This window comes from Hipposideros armiger, unplaced genomic scaffold, assembly GCF_001890085.2.
Source record: "Hipposideros armiger isolate ML-2016 unplaced genomic scaffold, ASM189008v1 scaffold_2230, whole genome shotgun sequence".
In the NCBI taxonomy this organism is placed as follows: Eukaryota; Metazoa; Chordata; class Mammalia; order Chiroptera; family Hipposideridae; genus Hipposideros; species Hipposideros armiger.
The window spans coordinates 11-22,704 of NW_017733576.1; the positions used below are offsets into that span (position 1 = coordinate 11).

The 22,694-nt window shown below is 47.4% G+C and overlaps 2 protein-coding genes across 2 annotated transcripts; both read left to right on the forward strand.

The window, feature by feature from the left end:
* Positions 1-12,344: 12,344 nt before the first annotated feature.
* Positions 12,345-14,096, forward strand: LOC109378605 (complement C3-like). Its single transcript, XM_019634921.1, has 6 exons — positions 12,345-12,364; positions 12,468-12,550; positions 12,636-12,726; positions 13,110-13,212; positions 13,329-13,455; positions 13,885-14,096. The coding sequence occupies exons 2-6, from the start codon at positions 12,469-12,471 to the stop codon at positions 14,094-14,096; spliced, it is 615 nt and encodes a 204-aa protein (XP_019490466.1). The 5' UTR covers positions 12,345-12,364; position 12,468.
* Positions 14,097-14,348: 252 nt separating this feature from the next.
* On the forward strand, positions 14,349-16,544 carry LOC109378606 (complement C3-like). Its single transcript, XM_019634922.1, has 4 exons — positions 14,349-14,519; positions 15,312-15,504; positions 16,199-16,361; positions 16,453-16,544. Exons 1-4 carry the CDS (start codon positions 14,446-14,448, stop codon positions 16,542-16,544), a joined length of 522 nt encoding a protein of 173 aa, XP_019490467.1. The 5' UTR covers positions 14,349-14,445.
* The last annotated feature ends 6,150 nt before the right edge of the window (positions 16,545-22,694 follow it).

Below are 22,694 nucleotides of genomic sequence, written 5' to 3' on the forward strand. Positions count from 1 at the left end.
TTACCTGCCACGTCAAGAGTCACGCACGATTTTGCCCCTGTGATGAGAACAGCTTGGGAACCACTGGGAGCTTCAGTCCTTAGTCAATCACAGCCATCTGTGGGGAAGGAGTTGGTCTCTGCTCCCTTCAGAGCAGGGAATAACCTTTCTTCCAGCGCCTTTATTTTGCACAGGGCGCATGGCTGCTTTGGAGGACTAGGACATTCCTTATTCCAGTGGTTTGGGCTTGCACATCCTGGTGTTTTTTTTCTGGGTTTTCCCAGGTGCCCTGAGGTGGCATCAGCCTGTCTACTAAAGCAGCAAAAATTCTGGCCTGTCTCTGGCCTCATCTCCAGTCTCACTGTTTCTTTCTTTCCTCATCTTCCCTGTCTCGCTTGTAAAAGATGTTGTAACAAATTCCCTGGCCTTCTCTAGGATCTGTGCCTTTTCACTAAGAAGCAATAAAGGGTCAGGATTACTATAACATAAGGGCACATGAACTCCAGTAGTCCTGGAATACAGAAGTTTATATAATTATTAGCAAAACTTAGTTCTCACTATTGGGAAGATTTAGTTTTCTTCAGTAACCAAGGACCTAATTAGGACAATATAAAACATAGGAATTATTATGATGACACATATAATCTTTGCTTTTTTAGGTAGAAAACTTTATAATATCAATAGCAGACCAATAGTCTAAGAAATTTGTCCTGCTTAGCAGAGAAAGAGAAAAAAAACTCAACTCTACTAGCTTACTTCTGATATTCAAGTTTACTTAATTAATTGTATTTAGCTTAACTATACATAAAACTCTCTTCAAAAATTGATTTCCATACCTTATACCTTCCTTGAAAACACACATCATCCCCTTTCATATTAATTAAAATTCATAACCTTCAGAACCTTAATTGTTACTGACAACCAAAAGCAAGCAATTAGCACTTCCACTGGCAAATCCAGGAATATATCTGACAACCTTCAATATATTTGGCATAGGCTTTTGTAATAAAATATAAGATATATTTATTAACAGATCTTAATTTATCTTTTAATGTTCTTGTGACAAGAAGCCAGAAACAGATGAACTTAGACCTATCTAATAATTAATATTTCAGTATTTCATTGTTTTGAAATACCTAGATATTCAATACTTTTTATCATTTAACATAACTTAGCAAAACTAAAATTTTAAGTTACCAATAAATGCTGAAAAATCATGTCTAAGCATCCCCAATATAAGATTATTACTTAAAAGTTTCACTTAAAACCTTGTTTTAGTTACTTCTTATTAGTTCTTAAGTCTATGAGATCCCAAAGTCAATTATCCAAGCTATTTTCTTGACAAATTCTGCAACAGAGATAACATGAATTTATTTTAAAAGTAGGCTTACTCGGAATGCCAGTATTTCGGGAGAATGGCCCACTCCTGTCCAAAAGCCATCTCCCTTACAATGAATCCCGCTGCAGGTGGTCCCTGCAGGGCTTAGAACAGGACCAGTGGAGTAAGAGGGAGGGGTCCCAAGAGACTGGGAAAGGGATGTGGTAGAAAAATGGGAGAAAGGAAGGAGGGGATGCTGAAGCCTAGGAAGGAGGAAGTCCAGAGGCCATGGGGAAAGGTGGGATAAGAGGATCAAGGAGGTCGGGGGAGGTGGACTAAAGAAATTTAGCCAAGCACATGCAGCAGTGTTTCCAGAGTCCAGGTCTTGACTTAGGACTGTTAAGGCTTGCACATAGGGAGCCTTGGACCATTTTTGTAGCCGCAGACAGAAAAGGCTAATTGCATGTTGTTAAAGTTAAGAGTTCTGTTGGCCAGCCAGACCTCTTGATCATCTAGCTTATACTGTGGCCAGGCAACATTACAGAAAAAGATTATTAGAGATGAGAGGTTGAATTAGAAGATAGCCAAGAGGAGAGTCTTGGGGAATAGAGGGGATACCTCCCATGACTGCAGGGCCAGTAGTTCATGATAGCTGGGCAGGAGAATGAGGAGCGTCCTCCTAAATCTTCGAAGGGGTATGGACTTAACCGGTGCTTTACCGCATATCCGAGAGGGAGCGAATGAGAGAAACTGACTGACCTTTAGCTAGAGCGCGTCCCCTGCGCTACTAAAGTCGTGGGCTGTGGACTTGGCCCGTGGAATTCCTGGTGCCCCATGGACATCCCGAGGCGTATCCGCTTACTGACTGACGCTCCAAGTCACTGGAAGTGCTTCCCGGGAGGATCAGATAAAAGGCGAAAGTAGAGGAGATAGAGAGAGAGAGTAAAGGGGAGACTCACACCATTCGGCCTTGGGAGTCCCCTTTGGAGAGCAGGTCGAGTCCCACTGGAGAGTAGCCCCAGCCAGGAACCTTCAGTTCCCGCCTAACCTGCGGGGGATCTGCGAGAGACTCATGGAAGGGAAAGGAAAGAGACCTACTAGCGTGTGTGAATTCGCCCTGGACAAACTGCTGCTGCCAACCGTGCCACACATTGGAGAGTAGGCCTCAGAGAAGATAGAGCCAGGAGAGAGCTGTTCCCCGTACGGGCCACCAAATGTGTCTGCTCACTTCTGGGCCGTGAAAGAATTCACGAGTCAAGTAAGAAATATAACAATACGGAAGATTTATTAAAGTAAGAGAAGAGTCAGCTGGGCAGAGTCTGCTGGAAACTACTGCAAACTACTGCGTCGAGTCTTTGGTCTCAAGTTTTGTATTTTCCTGTAGTTGGAGGTGGGGGAAGGTGCAGTAAAGCTGGTTGTAGCAAGTTGGAGCCAGGAGAGTGGATCCCATACACATGCAAAATCCCTTCCAAGTCACAGGGCTAGCACTGGGCCTAAGTAAATAGAAACATTGAAACTGCATAGTAGATGCATAGGAAGCAGAATCACTAAGAGGCAAAGAAAAGAAAGCTTTCAGAAAGTCCCAAGCTAAATTACATTTATTAATTTGAATTATACCAGAGGTCCAAACCTCAAAAATAAAAGACTTAGTGCCACCATTTCAATCCCCAGTCTTAACACTCCGTTCCTCCCAGTGGGCACCTTGCTGCACCTTCCCCTCCATCCCTCCTGTGGTCCGGGGCTTCAGGGAATCTCTGCTCCTTTAATTGTCAAAACATCATGGACTATCATCAGTCCCATTGCTCCGATGGATCAATTGAGGCTCTGAGAAAGGAGGAACCAAGTCTTGCAGGGAGACAAATCAGGCCAGGAATTTCTTCTCAAGCTTGTCAAACCACAGAGCCTGAGTGCTTAAGGCTATCATGAAACCAGGAAATGGGGTGGGGGCTTTGGGGGGCAGGGGAGGAAAATAGAGAAAGCATTGAAAGGCGGGAGGATCCTAGCAGGCACCCCCACCACAGTTTCAGAAGTTGAATCCTGACTCTGAAAAATAAGCAGGTGTTTGCACTGTCTCCTCCTCTTCTAAAGAAAGGGTGTCGCAATCAGAGCAGACAGAAGCCATGGGCCTGGGCATGGCCAGGAAAAGAGCATGGTTTTGACGAAAAATATCCAGCCTAAGAGAAAACTTATAAGAGTTTATTTGAGCCAAACTGTCAACAATTGCTGGGAAGCAAATTCTCAACGGATTGAGAAAATGCTCCATAAAATGTCAGTTTGCAGTTTATTTTATACATAAAATCAAAGCAGGAAGGTTACATGAAATCTATTGGTGATAGATTAAGTGGGTGGGAGAAAGCAAAGCAGGGAAATCTTTGGGATTGGATAAAAGTCCATTGGAGAGACAGGTACTCCTCCCACACAGGTAGGTGCAGGATCACTAACAGTTCTCTCTTTACAGCACTTAGAGATGGTAATCAGGAGAGAAGCATGATAATGAGGAATTTTGCAGTTTCCAGCTCTGGTCCAGAAAAAGATGTTATCTTAGGTACAAAAAGACAACGAACAGGTCCACTGAAAAGGCACAGATTAATTTAATAAGGAAGCTCGAGATGTGACTTCCAGCCATGGCCCACTCAGTTAGGAATTTTTATGTTCATACCATCCTCTGTGGTTATTTTCAGTCTCCTGAGCTTTTCAGATTTAACATGTGGCCCCTTTTCTGTCCACAATGGTTTACAGGAACTCAGAGCGAGTCCCCCATTAACCCCATTAAATGGGGCTTTAGAAACCAACCTTCCAGAAATCAGCATCCCCTCCAATTATGCCCGATTTCACACACCCCTTACCCCAGAGGCCCAACCTTGCTTTGAGTCAAAGAGATGCAAGTTAAAATGACACAGTCAAGAATTCAAAGCTTTGCCAACATGCTGTCATGGATGGGTGGGTTCAGTGGGGAAACTGAAGTTTCCTGCAGGGCAGCAAGTGTGTAATTTGATACAATTATGAAGGGGAATTCAGTGCTATCTAGCAAGATTACTAACTCATATAGACTTTGATCCAGGTTATCTCCTTTCCTTACAATAACAGCCCTGTGAAGTGGCTGCTGTGATAACCACATTTTTACCTGGGGAAACTGAGGCTCGGAGTGAATCTCAGGAGCTCGATACCACGAATAAGTGTCAGAGCTGGAAAGGGACACAGGCTCAGGAAACCTGGCTGACCAGAGCATGGTTTGTAACCATGGAAGTCTGTCCATCAGGTTGGAGGCTGGTGGCTTTCACGCAATATAGTAATAAGAGGCAGTTCCTTTTGTCAAAATAACTCTACAGAAAATCCACCAATAAAACCAGTTTATTTAGGAAAAGAAAAAGAAAACGAGTTGCCCGAGGGCGTGGTGGCCTCTCTGTAAGGTGTCTGCAACTCTGGGAGCTGGGAGAAGATGCGTGGAGCCGAAGGCATAGACATGCTTTATTCACTGGTTCTTAGGTACAGCCCGCGTTGTACAGTGGCCCGGCTTTATATTGTGTTGGGACAATAGTGGCTCATCGCCAAAGTGCTTACATAAGAATACACAAACAGTGACATCACCAGAATGAACAGCGCCTGTGCAACACTCCATCTTCTGTACCCAGAGGGCCGCTTTGGCAGTTCCACTGGATGGCTGGGTGAGGGAGCCTGACCAACTCCATTTTCCCTACATGAGGTCACCCAGGAGAGTGCAAATGCACCCTCCTGGCCGGTGCTCCAACCAGCCACCCACATGAAGAAGAGTGCCCCTATTCAAAAATGGCTATTCTATTTATCAGCATCTGTCCCCCGGAAGTTACCACAAAGTTTAACAGGAAGTCAGGACGAGAGAGTTAACAAGGGGCCCAGCTCCACCCATAGTCCTCCCAACTCTATGGTTAAGCATCTTAAGGTGCCAGTTCACTTTATCATTTCCCCCTCTTGATCAATATCTTTTCTCTAAAAGGTCATTGATCAACAGTCAGGTCTTCTAGTGTCAGGTTTTCCAGTGTCCAGCCTTTTGTCCCTCGGTGTCTGTTCAGCTTCTAGTCCCTCGGTGTCTGTTCAGCTTTTTGTCCCTCGATGTTAGGAGGGCCTCTTCTGGGTGTCATCTCTTACATCATGGGGAAGAGTGCAGGGATCGGGAAATAGCTGGTGTCCAGTGTCGACTGGCATCAGCAGAGCTTAAATAGATCAAAGTTAAAGATAGAACTAGAACATAGCAACCTAGCTTATGTGGCAGGTGTAAACTAGGAACTCAATCTCTGTAGAGGTCACCTGCTTTAAATCTTGACAGTTGTAGTTTCAGGTCACCAGACTGTGCTTTTCCAGTCAGAGTTTGGTGCCTTCTTTTGATGGGACACGTGTATCCAAGGGTCTACTCCCTGCAGTTTAGCAGCACAGGGATTTGTCAACAGTTCCTTCCAGTGTGGCTGGAGGGAATCCTTTTTTAGGTGTCTTTTCCAGGTTGTAGAGTACAAATTTTTAGTTTTTCATTTCCCTGGAATGCATGGTGAAATGATTGTTTGACTAAAGCATGATTATGTCAATAGAATCAATTAAGCCTTTACAATATTGAAGAATGTCTCCTTTCACCAACTGTGGATCGAGAGAGGCAGGGGACAGATGCATAGGGCATCCTGTAGTTCTCTTAAAAGGTGAGAGTTCATGAGCCCTAAAAGGGGTAGATCTGAGATTTAAAAGGACTAATGGCAATGCTTTTGGCCAAGATATTTGAAGAATTTCCATAAATTTTGCCATTTGAGTCTTAATAATACCATTAGTGCGTTCAACCAATCCTGAAGATTGAGGATGGTAGGCACAGTGAAAATGTTGTAGGACTGGCCAAACAGCACAGACTTGCTTTAGCACCTGACCAGTGAAATGGGTTCCTCAATCTCTGTGGAGTTCCCCAAGTAGGAACTTATAGGAAAGTATCATATGGGAAGTAGTTCACAAAAAGATTTCATATGAAGTAAGACGACTGCCTGAAAGATGCTGGGTGTGACAAGAATTCAGGAGAGCTTTTACTGCCTGAGGCACAAAGATGGTTAGAGGGGATCCCACAACAATCTTCTCTGTGGCCTTAACCAGGAGGGCAGTGGCAGCGATGGCTCTGAGGCAAAGAGAGTATCCCCAAGCCACAGGGTCCAGTTTTGACTATAGTATCCTAGGGGTCTATGCTGATCTCCATGTTTCTGAGTGAGCACTTCAAGGGCATTACCTTCCTTTTCATGCATAAAAGGAAGAAGGGAATCTGATAGTTTGGATGCCCAAGAGAAGGTGTGTTTATTAAACTCTCCTTTAAGGCCTTGAAGGCCATGTCATCCTGGTCTTCCTATGAAATTGGGTCAGGACTGTCATTCCTTAATAGTGTCAATAAAAGAATGCTATCATCCTGCAAAGAAACCTGAGAAGAGCAATTAAGTCATCCACATATTGTAACAAAGTGGAACCTTTAGGGAAAATTATATCGTCCAAATAGGTCTTCAGAATCTGTGAGAAATCAGAAGTGCTGTCAGTGAAACCCTGAGGCATTACAATCCAGGTAACTTGCTTTCCTTCCCAAGTGAAAGGAGAAAGGTACTGGCCAGCTTCATCAGCTGGGATGCTGAAGAATGCACTGCATAAGTCAATCACTGTAAAGAATTTACTTCCAGTTGGAATGGATGCCAGCAACGTATGAGGGTCAGGAACAACAGGGTGTCAAGGGATAACAATGTGGTTTATTGTTCGTAGGTCCTGGACAAACCTCCACCCTTGTCCTTTTGGCTTTCTCACAGGTAGAATAGGAGTGTTACAAGGACTAGTACAAGGAATACTAAGACCCTGAGTTATGTAATCTTCTATCATGAGCTTCATACCTTGGACAGCCTCCTTACTTATAGGATATTGATTAATTCTGGGCAGAGGCTTTGAAGGATGAATTTGAACCTTGATAGGAGGTGCACTGTGAATCCTGCCAATATCAGTTGAAGACTTTGCCCATAAATCAGATGGTAGTTGGGGCCGACCGAGTGGCGTGTTGGTTAAGAGTTGGCTTGGGACGCCAGCTCTGAGCAGCAGGGCCACTGTTCAGATCTCATGTTAGGGCCAATGGTGCTGCGCCCTCTACAGCTAATATGGTGAACAACGTTCGACCTGGAGCTGGGCTGCCGTGAGTCGCCAGCGACGGCGTAGGCTGCAGTGGAGCTGCAGTGGGCTCCCGTAAGCTACCATGAGCAGCCGGCAGCTGGCGTGAGCTGCCAAGAGCCACTGTGAGCGGCCGTCCAGCGACCGGAACCCATCTGCCTCACCCGGGAAGAGAGCAATGATAATATCAACATGGGCCAGTGAAGCAATGTTCTCCACAACTAGACTGAAGAACAAAAGGTCAGCAACTTGTCTGTTCCCCTTCCCCGAATCCCCAACGCTGTTCCCCTCCCCCAACTCCCCAATAAAATCTTTAAAGAAAAAAAAGAAGATGGTAGTTGGTCCAATAAGGACCCTTGATCAGTGTTTTCAGATTCAGTTCCTGTACCATCAGGGACAGCACAAATAAAAGATGCTGAAAGGCCATGTAATTCACCTGATTGGTGATTCTGACAGTTACCATCAAACTCTAACATTATTTCTCCTTTTCGAGAAAAGCATATTCCAGCATGATACTTCTCTAAGATGTCTCTGCCTAATAAATGGAAAAGGGCAGAAGAACTAAGGAGAAAACAATGTTCATCTTTTAAGGAACCTAGACAAAAGGGAATAGGTTCAGACATGTGAACCTGTTGAGGTTTATTTGAAACCCCCACTATGTGGGTGGAGTTGAGCACCAAGAGTGTAACATTGGTGTCAATAAGAAGAGAAATAGCTTCCTCCCCAATCTGAAGAAAAGTGTCTCCAAGATGATTAAGGGAAAGACTGGGAAAAGCCCCTGTAGTTCCTCAGAGCCCCGTCACTGGGAATTAGGAAGGCCTGAAAGAGGTTGGTTAGAAGGCAGAGATCGTCTTGTATGCTTAAACTTATGGCAATCCCTTTCCCAGTGTCCTTGATCCTTGCACTAGTGGCAAAAAGTTGGAGTTCTCTGGTTTCCCACAGGACCTCTCATTTGCCTCTGCTGAAAATCAAATGTCTTGGCGTCTTACTTCTAGGTGGCCTACCTAGGGTATTAGCAAGCTCATCTGCCAAATTTACCAAGTCTAGGGTAGGCATTTTCCCCCCTCCTATTCTGGATCTCTCAACCAGGAGGGAAAGGTCTTCAAAGATTCAGCCCATTGACAAAGAATTAAAAGCTACCCGCGTGTGGCCAACATCTGGAGGAAGACCAGAATTTTCCTTTAAAAAGACCTGGAATCTTTCATAACAGTCATGAACAAATTCATCAGGCTTTTGTGAGCAATCCTGAATTTTGCTCCAATCGACAGCCTTTGGAAAAGCCTCAGGAATTGCTCAATGTAGTTTCTGAGCAGATTCCCTGGTTTCCTCCCTATAATTTGGGGTTTGCTTTTCTGAATCTCTTTCAGGATGCTCCCATCCAGCAATCCACATTCAATGTATAGCTTGGCCTTCACCAACCGACATATTAATTAGCTGATACAAATCAGAAAACCCAGGCTGATAAGCTTGAATAGTAATTTCAAATTCCTCACAAACTCATTAGAATCCTTAGTTACCTTAGGAAATTCATTTACAATAGCTCATAACTCTGCTTTGGTCCTGGGAACATAGAAGATGTGGGGTTTACTAGGATCCTCAGAGGGTTTAATTTTAAATAGAAAATTGCTGATAGATTCTGAGAAAGGAGAGAAGATTCAGGAGAAAGTGCCACTGGGAGTTAAGTTGAAAACGGAGGAGGCGGCAATGAAGAGCAAGATGGCGTCAGAGGTGGAGTTTGAGACAAAGGAGCAGTGGGGGAAGGGCATAGCAGTGTAATGAAGGGAGGACAGAGGTTTCAGGCGCCATGGTTTTTTTTGTTTTTTTTTTTTAATAGCCTCTGTTAATTTTGAGATTTTATCTTGTAAAAAGGTAACTCTAGATCCATAGTCCTGTTTGGAGGCCTCCATATACCACTCCAAATAGGCATTCCATTCTTCTTTCTCAGTTACAGCGCTGTTACTATCCAATTTACTTTTCAGAAAATCAAGTTGGGGAGTCTCAAACGTTCCCCAAAGCGGCCACTGATATTTACAATTATCCATAGTCAGATTTGTCCATTTAGTTAAATACGTGCACGAAAATTCCCTGTAGGTTTTAAACATATACTCAGCCGGTGTCCAGGTAGGAGGGCAGTTTCAGAAGGCTTAGACATCAGAAACCCCATTTTTAACACTGGGCCCCAAAACAATTCACAACTCAAACAACCTGCAGGTCTTTAGCTCGCCTCATTCCCACTCTGGAATAGTCTGATCACTACGAATCAGACCAAAGGCTAGAGCCAGTTTCAGTCAGATAAGCAAATTTCAGGAAGTCAGATTACAGACTGAGCTGGCACTGGGCCCAAACCAGTTCACAATTCAATCAACTTGTAGGTCTTCAGCTCGCCTCACTCTGGAATAGTCTGATCACTAAGAATCAGGCAGAAGGCTGAAAGCCAGTTCCAGGGAAATAGCCATCTCCCAGGGAGTTAAACTATAGGCTGAGCTTCTCACTTTCTCAATGAGATGACACAGTCTAACACCGGCCAAGGCTGACCAATTTCAGTAGAAATAACCTTTATCCTCAAAAGAACTTTAGGCGAAGGTCAGTCTTGGTCTCAAAGTACAGCTTATTTTTCCGAAGAATTCAAGCAAATGTGCCACAACAAGTTCAGACAGCATAGACAAATAGGCCTTTAACACACACACACACACACACACACACACACACACACACACACACAAGNGCCACAACAAGTTCAGACAGCATAGACAAATAGGCCTTTAACACACACACACACACACACACACACACACACACACACACACACACACACACACAGCAACAAGCAAAATATTTAAATAATTCCCGAATAAAGCCTGGAGAGCGCCAGACGCAAAAACCCACTGGCTCAGGTCCAGGAAAGGAACTTATCCCTCAGCCCCTAAGCCAAAGAGCAAACCATGGAGCCAAAAATGGCTCAGTAGGTGCCTATTTGGTTTGCTCCGTTTTTCTCTGGTCCCCATACAGGCCACCATAAATGTCAACTGGACAAATATTTCTCCAGGTAGTCCACCAAAAGAGCGGCTTATTCTGGAAAAGAAAAAGAAACAAAGCCACCAAGGAGTGTGCGAACTCACACTTGCTGGCCGGTGTCCCCATCGGTCACCCATGTGGAAAAAAAGCCCCAAGACCAAAATGGCTTCCCCCTTTATTCACATCCCTCCCCCAAGAAGTTACCACAAAGTTTAACAAGAAGTCAAAACAAGAGAGTTAACAAGGGGCCCAGCTCCACCCATAGTCCTCCCAGCTCTATGATAAGCATCTTAAGATGCCAGTTCACTTTTATCAGACCCAACCCCTGTGTGGGTCTATTGACTGAGCCCCAGACTGTGGTTTCAGTTTCTGGCGACTCAGATGGGACAGCCTCGGGGCTCCTCCAGTAAGTCTTTTGGCTTGCGGAGGGTCTTGGGGGCTGCCTGGGACTGGGCAGCTTCCTTGGCACAAGACCGAGTTTTGGAAGCAACTGCCGAGCTATTTTGCTCGCCAAGGTGGAATTTGTGCCAAGGCCTGCCCGTCATGGACCCCTTTTCTGCTCAGTTGGAATAGAATAAGCATTTGCTCTGTTTCCTGCCTCTAATTACTGGTTTGGAAAGTGGGGTGACCCTGGTGTGCGCAGCGAGAGGGTTTTGCACTCACCAACTGGGACTGCTCTTTGAGGGCCATTTGGAGGTCATACTGACCCATTGGTGCCAATAGATGAGATTGCAATGTCCAGTGAGGCATAATACCCCTACAAGCAAGGGGTTCTGGTTGCAAGCTTGCTTTAGTCTTGGAAGCTCACTTGTGGTTGGCCTTGTGAAAGCCATCACGTTTGGTTTTGGCCTTTGGGTATTAGGTGGTCTTACGGCTACATTTGGCTTTTGGTATTTGCCCACTGGCTGATTGATGGTCTATGGACCATGTATATGGAATAAGATGAAGTCACATCCCAATTTGTCCTAAACCTGGCCAGGTTCAGTTTTGGTTCTGGTATTTGGATCTGAAGTTAGGTTTTCTGGTTTTGTCTGTCCAATTCAGGGAATATTTGGATCTCTGTGTGTGTGTGTGTGTGTGTGTGTGTGTGTGTGTGTGTGAGTGTATATCAAGTGCAGCTGTATTTGTTCAAGCTCAAAAATGTGATCTAAGGTTTCAATCCCAGCTGAGAGCCCATTGGGCAAAATATTAGGCCATTGGCAAAACTACGGCTATGAGCCATTGACCAAAAAGAAATTAATGTTCTATTACAGTACTGCTTGGCCAATGTATATATTAGATTCTGGAGGTCGCTCAATAATTCATTGAATTATACTATTTTGCAACTGGAATTGTTCTGCTAGAGGTCTGGGAAATAAGGTGAAATTTCTTATGTATAAGCCTTCATGGTAAACTCTAAAAAGAAGGGAACTAACCTGATAGTTCAGAGATAAGGGGACTCCACCCATCTCCTAATCCACTAATAACCAGGAGTGCCTGAGGCTGAGGTAACTGAAGGAAAAAGAAGAGAAACTTTTAGGTTTTTGTTTTGTTTTGTTTTTTAAGGAGGGCACAGCTCACAGTGGCCCATGTGGGGATTGAACCAGCAACCTTGGTGTTATCAGCACCATGCTCTAACCAACTGAGCTAACCAGCCACCCCAAGAGAAACTTTTAATGCTGAACAACAGCTCAACCTGGAGCTGAGCTGCTGTGAGTCGCTGGCGATGGCGTAGGCTGCAGCCCCTGTGGCACTGGGTTGCCATGGGCTACTGTGTGTAGCCAGCAGCCAGCGTAAGCGGCCAGCAGCCACAGTGAGCGGCCGTCCAGAAGCCAGCGACTGATCTGCCTCGCCCAGGAAGAGCGCAATGATGGTGCCAACTTGGGCCAGTGAAGCAACGTCCTCCACAACTAGNAATATCCCGGAGCTGGTCAAGTATGTCAGGCCCTCCAGGAGGGGTTTCAGGGCTCCCCTATTCCAGGAGAAGGAGTGGGGAGCTGCTTGGCCTGGCCAGATCACTCACATGACTTCCCCACAGCATGGGGCAGTGGAAGATCCTAGCCCACTATGAAGATTCGCCACAGCAGGTCTTCTCAGCTGAGTTTGAGGTGAAGGAATATGGTAAGAGAGGGCGGGAGCCAGGGTGAGGGGTCCCGTAATGCTGGGCCCAGTGCTGGCCCCCCACCAGTGCCGGCTCTCCCCACAGTGCTGCCCAGTTTTGAGGTCCAAGTGGAGCCTGAAGAGAAATTCTACTACATCGATGACCCAGAGGGCCTGGGTGTCACCATCACAGCCAGGTGAGGGGGTCAGTTGAGGGGCTGGGTGAAGGGCCAGATGAGGGACTAGGTGAGAGGCAAGGTGAAGGACCGGGGAGGGGCCTGGTGAGGGACCAGGTACGGGTCAGGTAAAGACCAGGTGAGCTGCCAAGTGAAGGGGCCACTTAAGGCATCAGGTGATGAGCAGGTGAGGGGCTGCGTGGGGACCCAAGGAAGGGGTCGGTGGGGACCAGGTGAGGGTCTGGATGAGGGCCAGGTGAAGGACCAGATGAGGGCCAGGTGAGAACTCAGTGAGGGTGAGATGAGGGGCTGGGGTTCTGGCTTTTCACCATGATCAGTGGAAGTTTGGCAGGGAGACTCAGAGTTTCAGGAGAGGAGAATCTGAGACTCTCCTCACCACGCAGGTTCTTGTATGGGAAGCATGTGGATGGAACAGCCTTTGTCATCTTTGGGGTCCAGGATGGTGACCAGAGGATTTCGCTGGCCCAGTCCCTCACCCGTGTTGTGGTACATGCTAGAGGGCCCCCTGAGCCTTCTGCTCTCTGAACCCCTCTGTCTTTCTCTCTGAGTCTCCTCCCCACCTGAGCCCCTCCACCTCTCTGAGACCTTATTTCCTCCCCTAGCTCGAGGATGGCACTGGAGAGGCCAAGCTGAAGCGAGAGGTGCTGCTCGGGGGGGTGCAGCCCTCCCGAGAGGATGCCCTGGTGGGAAAGTCATTGTACGTGTCCGTCACTGTCATCCTGCACTCAGGTGAGGCCTAGACTGAGCGTGGAGTTCCAGTACAACTACACGCTCCAGTCTGAGAAGGGAGGCCCAACTGAGGGGGGACACCCAGTCTGAGGTGGGAGGTCCAGAATAAAATGAGGTTCAGTCAGACAAGGAAGGTCCAGTCTGGGGTGAGAGGCCCAGGATGAGGGAGGGTGCCCAGAATGAGGGTGGGGTCCAGTCTGAGAAGGGAGGCGCAATCTGAGGGAGGAGGCCTTGCATAAAGGTGCAAGACCCTATCTGAGGGGAGGCCCAGGATGAGGGTGGGGTCCAGTCTGATGGGGGAGGCCCAGACTAAAGAGGAGACCCAGTCTGAGGAGGGAGGCCCAGTATGAGGGCCAAGTCCAATCTGAGGGGAGAGGCCAGGTCCTGAGGGATGGCCCAGGAGCACACCCTCACAGCTGGCCCCCTCAGGCAGCGACATGGTGGAGGCAGAGCGCAGTGGGATCCCCATCGTGACCTCCCCCTACCAGATTCACTTCACCAAGACACCCAAGTTCTTCAAACCCGCCATGCCCTTCGACCTCATGGTGAGACACAGGGCCGGCCTGCTCTCTGACCTTGCCCCTGAGCTTGGGCCGTCCCTCTGGGTCTGCCGAACTTCCCATCCCCCACCTCGCCACTGAGCGTGGGCCATCACTCTGGGTCTGCTGAACCCCTACCCCACAACCACAACCTGCTCCTGCACCCACAGGTNTGTGTTCATGTTGGAGGAGGACATATCCTCAGGTTACTTACCTCCGGACGTGCTGGCCACAGGGATTGAAAAATGTAGGAAACAGTATTGAGAAATCTGGGGCAGCCCCAGGGAGGGGAGAGGCTACAGAGAGTGGAGGGCAGGGCTGAGGGGAGGGAAGGCAGGAGCCAGATAAAAGGCGGCCTCCAACAGCCACTGCTCAATCCACCCCGTCCTCTCCCTCTGTCCCTCATTCCCTCAGTCCCTCTGTCCCTCTGTCCCTCTACTGTCCCTGCACCATGGGGCCTGCCTCAGGTCCCAGCCTGCTCCTACTGCTGCTGACAAGCCTCCGCATGGTTCTGGGGGACCCCATGTGAGTAGTCATGACCCCACCCCAAACAAGGTGACTTGCGAAGTGGGAGTGGGCATTTGTGGGTTCAGGTCCCTGTAGAATTCAGGGTGCATGTGGGTGTCTGTGGAAGAGGGGTTAGCGGGTTGGAATATTAATAAATGTGGGCTGCCTGTGACTTTTGAGAGTTTATAGGTTGGGCATCTGTGGAATTCAGGCATTGTGTAATGGGGGGGCTGAATATTTATAAAACTGGGGCTCCTGGAGGTTTAGGGTACATGTGATGTTCAGTGATTATATGGATGAGGTGGTTTGTACTACACAGAATTTGTGAGTTCGCAGTTTCAGGATTTATGGGTTTCAGCATTTGCAGAGATGAGGTGTGGATAAATGTTGGCTGGGGGCAGGGGGAGGGCGTGGATTTGGTTGTATTTATAGGCCTGGGTTGCTAGAGATTTAGGTAGAGGTTTGGGGTTCAAGGATTTTGGGGTTAAAGGTTTGGTGCATGTGAGTTCAGGTGTGTATACTTTGGGTGTCTGAAGGTTTGGGTGTTTAGAGACTTGGGTGTTTAAAGCTTACAGATTAGGGCTTCAGAAGTATGTATGTGGGATCTCTGTTTGTGGGTTTGGAAGTCTAGAGAATTAGAAGAGTTGCTGGTTCTGGTTTCGAGGTTCAGGGGTTGAGGGGACCCACAACCTCTGAGCCATCAGCTGGTCACTGGATCCCCACTAGAACCAGGGTCTGGGGCACAGCGCTGACCCCGCTGAGGGCTGGAATGTCAGGTCCCTGGGATGACCCTGTGCCCGCCTCCGGCAGGTTCTCCATGATCACCCCCAATGTCTTGCGACTGGAGAGCGAGGAGATGGTGGTGTTGGAGGCCCACCAAGCACAAGGAAACATTCCCGTCGTGGTCACAGTCCACGACTTCCCAGCCAAGAAACAAGTGCTGGCCAATGAGCAAACTGTGCTGACCAGCGCCGATGGCCACCTGGGTACTGTCACCATCAAGGTGGGTGCACTCTGGACCCCAGCCTTGCAGACGCTCAGCCCCTTTCTGAGTCTCCTCCTCATTTGAACCCCTCCCTTAGTTAGCCCCGCCCACTCTGAGCCCCACCCCTCTCTGAGCCTATCCCCTTCCAATCCTGACCATCTGCGCGCCCCTCCGCTTTTGAAGCCCCTCCCCTTTCGGAGGCCCTCCTCCTCTCTGATCCAAATCTTTCTCTGAGCACCTCCCTTTTCTGAAGACACCTCTCTTCTCAGAGCCTCCACCTTCAGATCACCCCCACCTCTCAGCCCTCACCCCCTTCAGGGCCCCTTCCCTGTCCAAGCCCGGCCATCTCTGAGCCCCTCCCTTCCTGAGCTCCTTCCCTCTAAGCCCTGTCTTCCTTCACAGCCCCTCCCTCCTCTGAGGCCCGCTCCTTTCTGAGAGCCCTTCCCCTACTGCTCCTCCCCTCAGTCCTCTGAGCCCCCTGTGTGATTCCACCTTCCCATGGCCCTCCGTGAGCCCGACCCATTCTCTTGCCCTTGCTCCCTCTCCATGTACCTTTCTTTCCCCAAACCTGGGCAAACTAGGGAAGCCTAGAGTGATGGGTAGACTCTATTGTGAGGAGGGGCAGGTGTGGACCCAGCCGAAGGCCTAGAGGCTGGACCGTGGCCAAGGGGCCGTGGAGCAAACCCCCACTGATACCCTGGCCCATGGCTAGATCCCGGCCAGCAAGGAGTTCAGCTCACAGAATGGGCACAAGTTCGTGACTGTCCACGCGTCCTTCGGTACCACCGTGGTGGAGAAGGTGGTGCTGGTCAGCCTTCAGAGCGGCTACCTCTTCATCCAGACTGACAAGACCATCTACACCCCAGGCTCCACGGGTACGGGGCTGGGGGCTGACAGGAGCGGGCAGGGGCATCAGGAGGCGCAGGGCCTCACCGACCTGTCCCTTTCTCTCCCACCACCTCCCAGTTCTCTATCGGATCTTCACTGTTGACCACAAGCTGCTGCCCGTGGGCCGGACGGTTATCGTCAGCATTGAGGTACCAGCCACACAGAGATAGAGAGACAGAGAAAGATACACCAGAGAAGGCACAGCGGCAGAGACCCCAAAGCAAAGAAATATACAGAGGCACAAACACAGAGAGAGGCCTGGAGATGGGCGGGGACCCAAAGAGACATATAGAGCGACACTTGCGCCCGTGGATTCCAGCACCGATAAACCCCTCGTCACTGTGACTCTGGACAGGTCACTCACCTTCCTAAGCCTCAGTTTTCTCACCTGAAAATTGGGTTGACATAATTCTATGTAGTAGTCTGTTATGCCCGCTGCCGCTAGGGGGCGCCTGAGAGCACCTGAGTCAGGTCCTGCCCCTCCTGAGCCCCACAGCCCTCCAGGGCTCCCACCTCCCTCCAGATGAAAGCTTAAGTCCTCCCCAAGGCCTTCAAGGCCCTGAAAGACCGCTCCCTTCACTCCTCCCTCTCCCCCTCGCTCACTCTTCTCCTGCCACATGGGCCTCTTCTTATTCTTCCAACATGCCAGGCACAGTCCTGCCCAGCCCCAGGGTCTTCGCAGTGGCTGTTCCCTCTGTCCAAAAACTCTCTTCCTCCAAATATTCACACCAGNTGGTTAAGAACTGGCTTGGGACGCCAGAGGGCCCCGGTTCGGATCCCACATATGAGGGCCAGTGACACTGCCCTCCACAGCTAAGATGCTGAACAACGGCTCAACCTGGAGCTGGGCTGCTGTGAGTCCCTGGCGACGGCTAGGCTGCAGCCTCTGCTGCAGTGGGTTGCCATGGGCTACCGTTTGTAGCCAGCAGCCAGTGTGAGCAGCCAGCAGCCGCAGTGAGCGGCCATCCAGAAGCCGGCAACTGATCTGCTTTGCCCGGGAAGAGCATAATGATGATGCCAACTTGGGCCAGTGAAGCAACGTCCTCCACAACTAGACTGAAGAACAAAACGACAGCAAATTGTCAGTTCCCCTTCCCCCAATTCCCCGGCGCTGTTCCCATCCCCCCAATTCCCCAATAAAAATCTTAAATAATAATAATAATAATAATTTTCTATGTTTTATAATGTCTTAATTAGGTCTTTAGTTACTCAGGAAGATTAAATGTAAGAACTAGGTTTTGCTAATCGTTAATAGCAGTTTAGGACTGCTGGAGTTCATGTGCCCTTCTCAGTGTCGGATATAGGCCAATGTAAGGAAGCTTGTTTTCCCCAACCTAGCAGAACATTATAATAGTTCTGGCCCACTGTTATCTCCCTGATAAAGAGTCTTGGATACTAGAGAAGGCCAGGGGATTTGTTTAAATGTGCTTAACAACCAAGACAGAAAAAACAAGGAAAGAAAGGAACAGTGAGACTGTAGATGAGACCAGAGGCAGGCCAGATTTCTGGCTGCATTTAATAGACAGGCCAAGGCCAGGGCCAGCTCAGTGCCACCCCAGCATCCCCCAAAAAAGAAAATGAGCCTGCTTTAGATGTGGAAGCCCAGGCCACTGGAGTAATTAGTGTCCTAATCCTGCAAAGCAGCCATGTCCCCTGTGCAAACTAAAGAACACTGGAGGAGGGATTGTCCCCTTTTCTGAAGGGAACATGGACCAACTCCTTCCCTGCAGATGGCTGTAACTGACAGATGGACCTAAAGTGCCTGGTGGCTCCCAAGAAGAAGGAGGCTATTCTCATCTCAGGGGAGGAACTGCGGGTGAACTTTGAAGTGGCAGGTAAGCCTGATAATTTCCTGATTGATATGGGAGCCATTTATTCTGCCTTGACCATTCACTCTGGACCTGTTTCCTCTGAGACCTGCTCGGTTGTATGGATAAATAAAGCCCCTAAATTTGGGCTCATACTCAAATCTATTCCTTACCTTTGGCCTATACCTTAGAGGAAATGTAAAACTAGCAAATCAGACTTAAAAAGGCTCTGAAAAGGTTTTGTCAGGGGACCTCTAAGCGCTGGCTCTAATTGCTGCCAATTGCTTTGGATTCTGACCTCAATTCTATTATCTCCTATGTTGTTAACTTGGGAGAGGTCCAACAGGCACTTTGGAAATATGGGGAACAAGTACCTCCTCCTGGCTGACCCCTCTACATATTATAGCCCCCCAAAACCAGGGAACCAAGTACTACTAGAAACTTAGAGAGGGAGGTGTCTCTAACAGACCAGTTAGCTCTCAATTGGAAGGGGCTTTTTGCAGTTTTCCCAAGCACTCCAACTGTTGTCGGGCTTCAGAGTCAGTGGCTGGGTCCACTTCCCTTGAATCAAACTTATTTCATTTAAGTCTCCACAGGACTCCCCAAAAGGAAGACTGTCACCCCTGTTCCTATAAGCCAATTGAAGACGTTAAGCTCCTCTTCAAATAGACAAGTATGTGTCATCTGAAATACAGCAGATTTCATCTATAGATGGTCATCCACCAGGGTTCCAACTCGCCCTCCTGAGGATGACAAGCCATGCCAGCAGCCGCTTGACCACAGGACCCGCTTTTTCTCTTGCAGTTCTTCCATAGACCCCTCCCCACTGTAACTGAATAGCAAAGAACTCTGGTGCCCATAGGCAGGGACTATGCCCACTCTCAGCAGGAAGTTGCAAGAGCGGTCATCGCCCCCTTCCTTGCCACCATACTAATTTTAAGGAAATAAAATGAATGAAAGACAGGGGGCAATTGAAATAGGGCCCAGTTGGGACCCCCACAGAAGAGGCCTTGCAATGTCCCTGGGCTCGCCTCTCCCTGCTCTAGAGCGTAACAAGTGACCAGCCCCCTTCCTGCAGTTTGAACTTAGAATATCCCCTGTCCCAGTTTCTTGCTTTAGATAATTACCCTGAAACTTGTGTCTGCTTATCATCACAATACCCCTTGCTTACTGATCACAGTCTCTATGGCTTAGCATTCTTTCCAGGTTACTGTCATTTGGTTTTAATACAATTATGGAGGGGAATTCAGTGCTATCCAGCAAGATTACTAACTCATATAGACTTTGATCCAGGTTATCTCCTTTCCTTACGATAACAGCCCTGTGAAGTGGCTGCTGTGATAACCACATTTTTACCTGGGGAAACTGAGGCTCGGAGTGGATCTCAGGAGCTCGATACCACGAATAAGTGTCAGAGCTCGAAAGGGACACAGGCTCAGGAAAACTGGCTGACCAGAGCGTGGTTTGTAACCAGAGAAGTCTGTCCATCAGGTTGGAGTCTGGTGGCTTTCACGCAATATAGTAATAAGAGGCAGTTCCTTTTAAGAACAAGGAAGTTCTCTGTGCACTGAAAATCAATCTCTATCTCTAAGGTATACTTTTTTATAAAAAAGCAAGGTGTAGCTCAGGGAGACCAGGAAGAACAGTATGTAGAGCATGCTAATATTTGTTTTACAACTTGTGAATGTTTGTAACTGCATAAGATATCTCTGGAAAAAAACATTAGATTTGGGTATATGGTCATGGCTGGGACCTGGGTGGCTAGCAACAGGCGCAGGAGGAAAATTACCTTTTCCCTGTGTATCTACTTGTACCTTTTAGATATTAAGCCGTATGAATATATTACCTATACACATAAAAAAATAAATAAAAATTTAATAATATCCTAGGAGGATGTTGATGTAAGACAGCTACAAAAGCTAGCACTGGAGACTTTTCTCACGATGATTTTTTTTTTTTTTTAGATTTTTATTGGGGAATTGGAGAGGGGAACATTGTGAGTCCAAGTCAAGCTGTTGTCCTTCAACCTTAGTTGTGGAGGGCACAAGCTCAGCTCTAAGTCCAGTCGCCACTGTCAATCTAGTTGCGGAGGGTGTAGTCCACCATCCCATGCGGGTGTTGAACCTGCAATCTTGTTGCACATTGAATCATCTGGCCTCCCATCGGCAGCTCGCGGCTGCTCAGCTTAAGGTGCCATGTTCAATCTTAGTTGCAGGAGGGCACAGCCCACCATCTCATACAGGTGTCGAGCCGGCAATCTTGCTGCTAAGAGCACACGCTCTCACCAGTTCAGCGGCAGCTCAGCTCGGGCACAGCTCACTGGCCCAAGTGGGAATCAAACGGGTGACCCTGTTGCTCAGAGCTCGCGCTCTAAACCAACTGAGCCACTCCGCTGGCCCTCAATGATGACTTTTTAAAACCATNGCAATGATGGTGCCAACTTGGGCCAGTGAAGCAACGTCCTCCACAACTAGACTGAAGAACAAAACGACAGCAACTTGTCTGTTCCCCTTCCCCCCAATTCCCCAATAAAAATCTTAAAAAAAGAGAGAGAAACTTTTAAAACCAAGTGGCTAATTCTCTAAACCAAGCCAGACCCCCCACCCGTTCTTTCAGCCTCTTCGAAATTGTAGGGGTGATTGTAAGAGCTGAGGACCTCTCTGCAATTGTTAATAATTCTTTTTGTATGTATATGATCTCTGATATCTGTGCTTATCTGTGTTTTATATATACTATAGTGTTTTTGCCTCCATATGGTGTTACCGGATTATAGTTGACTGGCTTAAAGAAAAAAAGATAAAGCACTTATATAAATTTAAATAATAAAAGCTAACTCAGGATCACATGATCTAAGAAAATATTTGATACTAAGGCTAGTTTAACTTTTGGTTAAATAAATATGTTTTTTAAGGTTATTAATATCAAGTATGGTATCTTTTGTTTTACCTGGGTTTACAAAAATAAATTCATGTTATCTCTGTCACAAAATTTGTCAAACAAATAGCTTGTTAATAATAACCTTTAAAATCTCATAGAGTTAAAAACTAATAAAATTTTAACTAAAATAAGGTTTTATATAAAACTTTTCAGTAATAATTATATAGTGTAGATGCTTGGATGTGTTTTCTCAGCTTCTGTTGGTAACTTAAGATTTCAGTTTTACTAAGTTATGTTACATGATAAAAACTATTGGGGTGCTGGCCAAGTGGCGTGTTGGTTAGGAGTTGGCTTGGGACGCCACCTCTGAGCAGCAGAGCCCCGGTTCAGATCCCACATATGCGGGCCAGTGATGCTACGCCCTCTACAGCTAAGATGGAGAACAACAGCTCACCTTGGAGCTGGGAAGCTGTGAGTCGCCAGCGACCGCGTAGGCTGCAGTGGGGCTGGCCTGCAGCGGGCGTGAGCTTTTGTGGGCTGCCATGAGCCGCCATGAGCAGCCGTCCAATGGCCGGCGAGTGACTTGCCTCACTCGGCGAGACCGCAATGATCACAATACCAACATGGGCCCATGAAGCGACGTCCTCCACAAATAGACTGAAGAACAAAAGGACAGCAACTTGTCTGTTCCCCTTCCCTGATTCCCCAACGCTGTTCTCCTCCCCCAGTTCCCCAATAAAATCTTAAAAAAAAAATTATTGGGGCAGCCGAGTGGCTCAGTTGGTTAGAGTGTGAGCTCTGAACAACAAGGTTGCCGGTTTGATTCCCACATGGGTCAGTGAGCTGCGCCAGAGCTGAGCTGCTGCTGAGCTGCCAACAGGTGGCAGGATGGCTCAGTTGGTTAGAGCATGTGCTCCTAACAACAATGTTGCCGGTTGGATTCCCACATGGGATGATGGGCTGCGCCCCCACGACTAGATTGAAACAGCTACTTGCCTTGGAGCTGATGGGCCTTGGAAAAACACACTGTTCCCCAATAAAAAAATTTAAAGCAAATTATTAAATATCTAGATATTACAAAATAACAAAATGCTGAAATATTAATTATTAGATGAGTCTCAGTTCAACTACTTTTTGGTTTCTTGTCACAGAAAAGCTGAAAGATAAATTAAGATCTGTCAGTAAATGTGTTTTGTATTTTCTTGAAAATATAATTTAAAAAATTGATAGACATATTGCTAACAAAAACCTATACTTCTAAAGGTTGCAAAATGTGTTTTATGGATTTGCTAATGGAAATATTGGATACTTGCTTTTAGTTGTTAGTAAAAATTAAGGTTCTGAAAGTTATGGATTCTAATTAATATGAAAGGAAATAATGTATGTTTTCAAGGAAAGCTAAGGTATGGAAATACATTTTTAAACGAACTGAAAGAAAGTAGTTTGTCTTAGGGATGGTTATTTCTGAATGAATGAGAAGAGACAAACTAAGAGGGACTAGAAAAGTTGTAGAAGGTTTGTGAAAATAAAATCTTGAAGAAATTAGGGCCGGCCGAGTGGCGCGATGGTTAAGAGCTGGCTTGGGACGCCAGAGGGCCCTGGTTCGGATCCCACATATGAGGGCCAGTGACACTG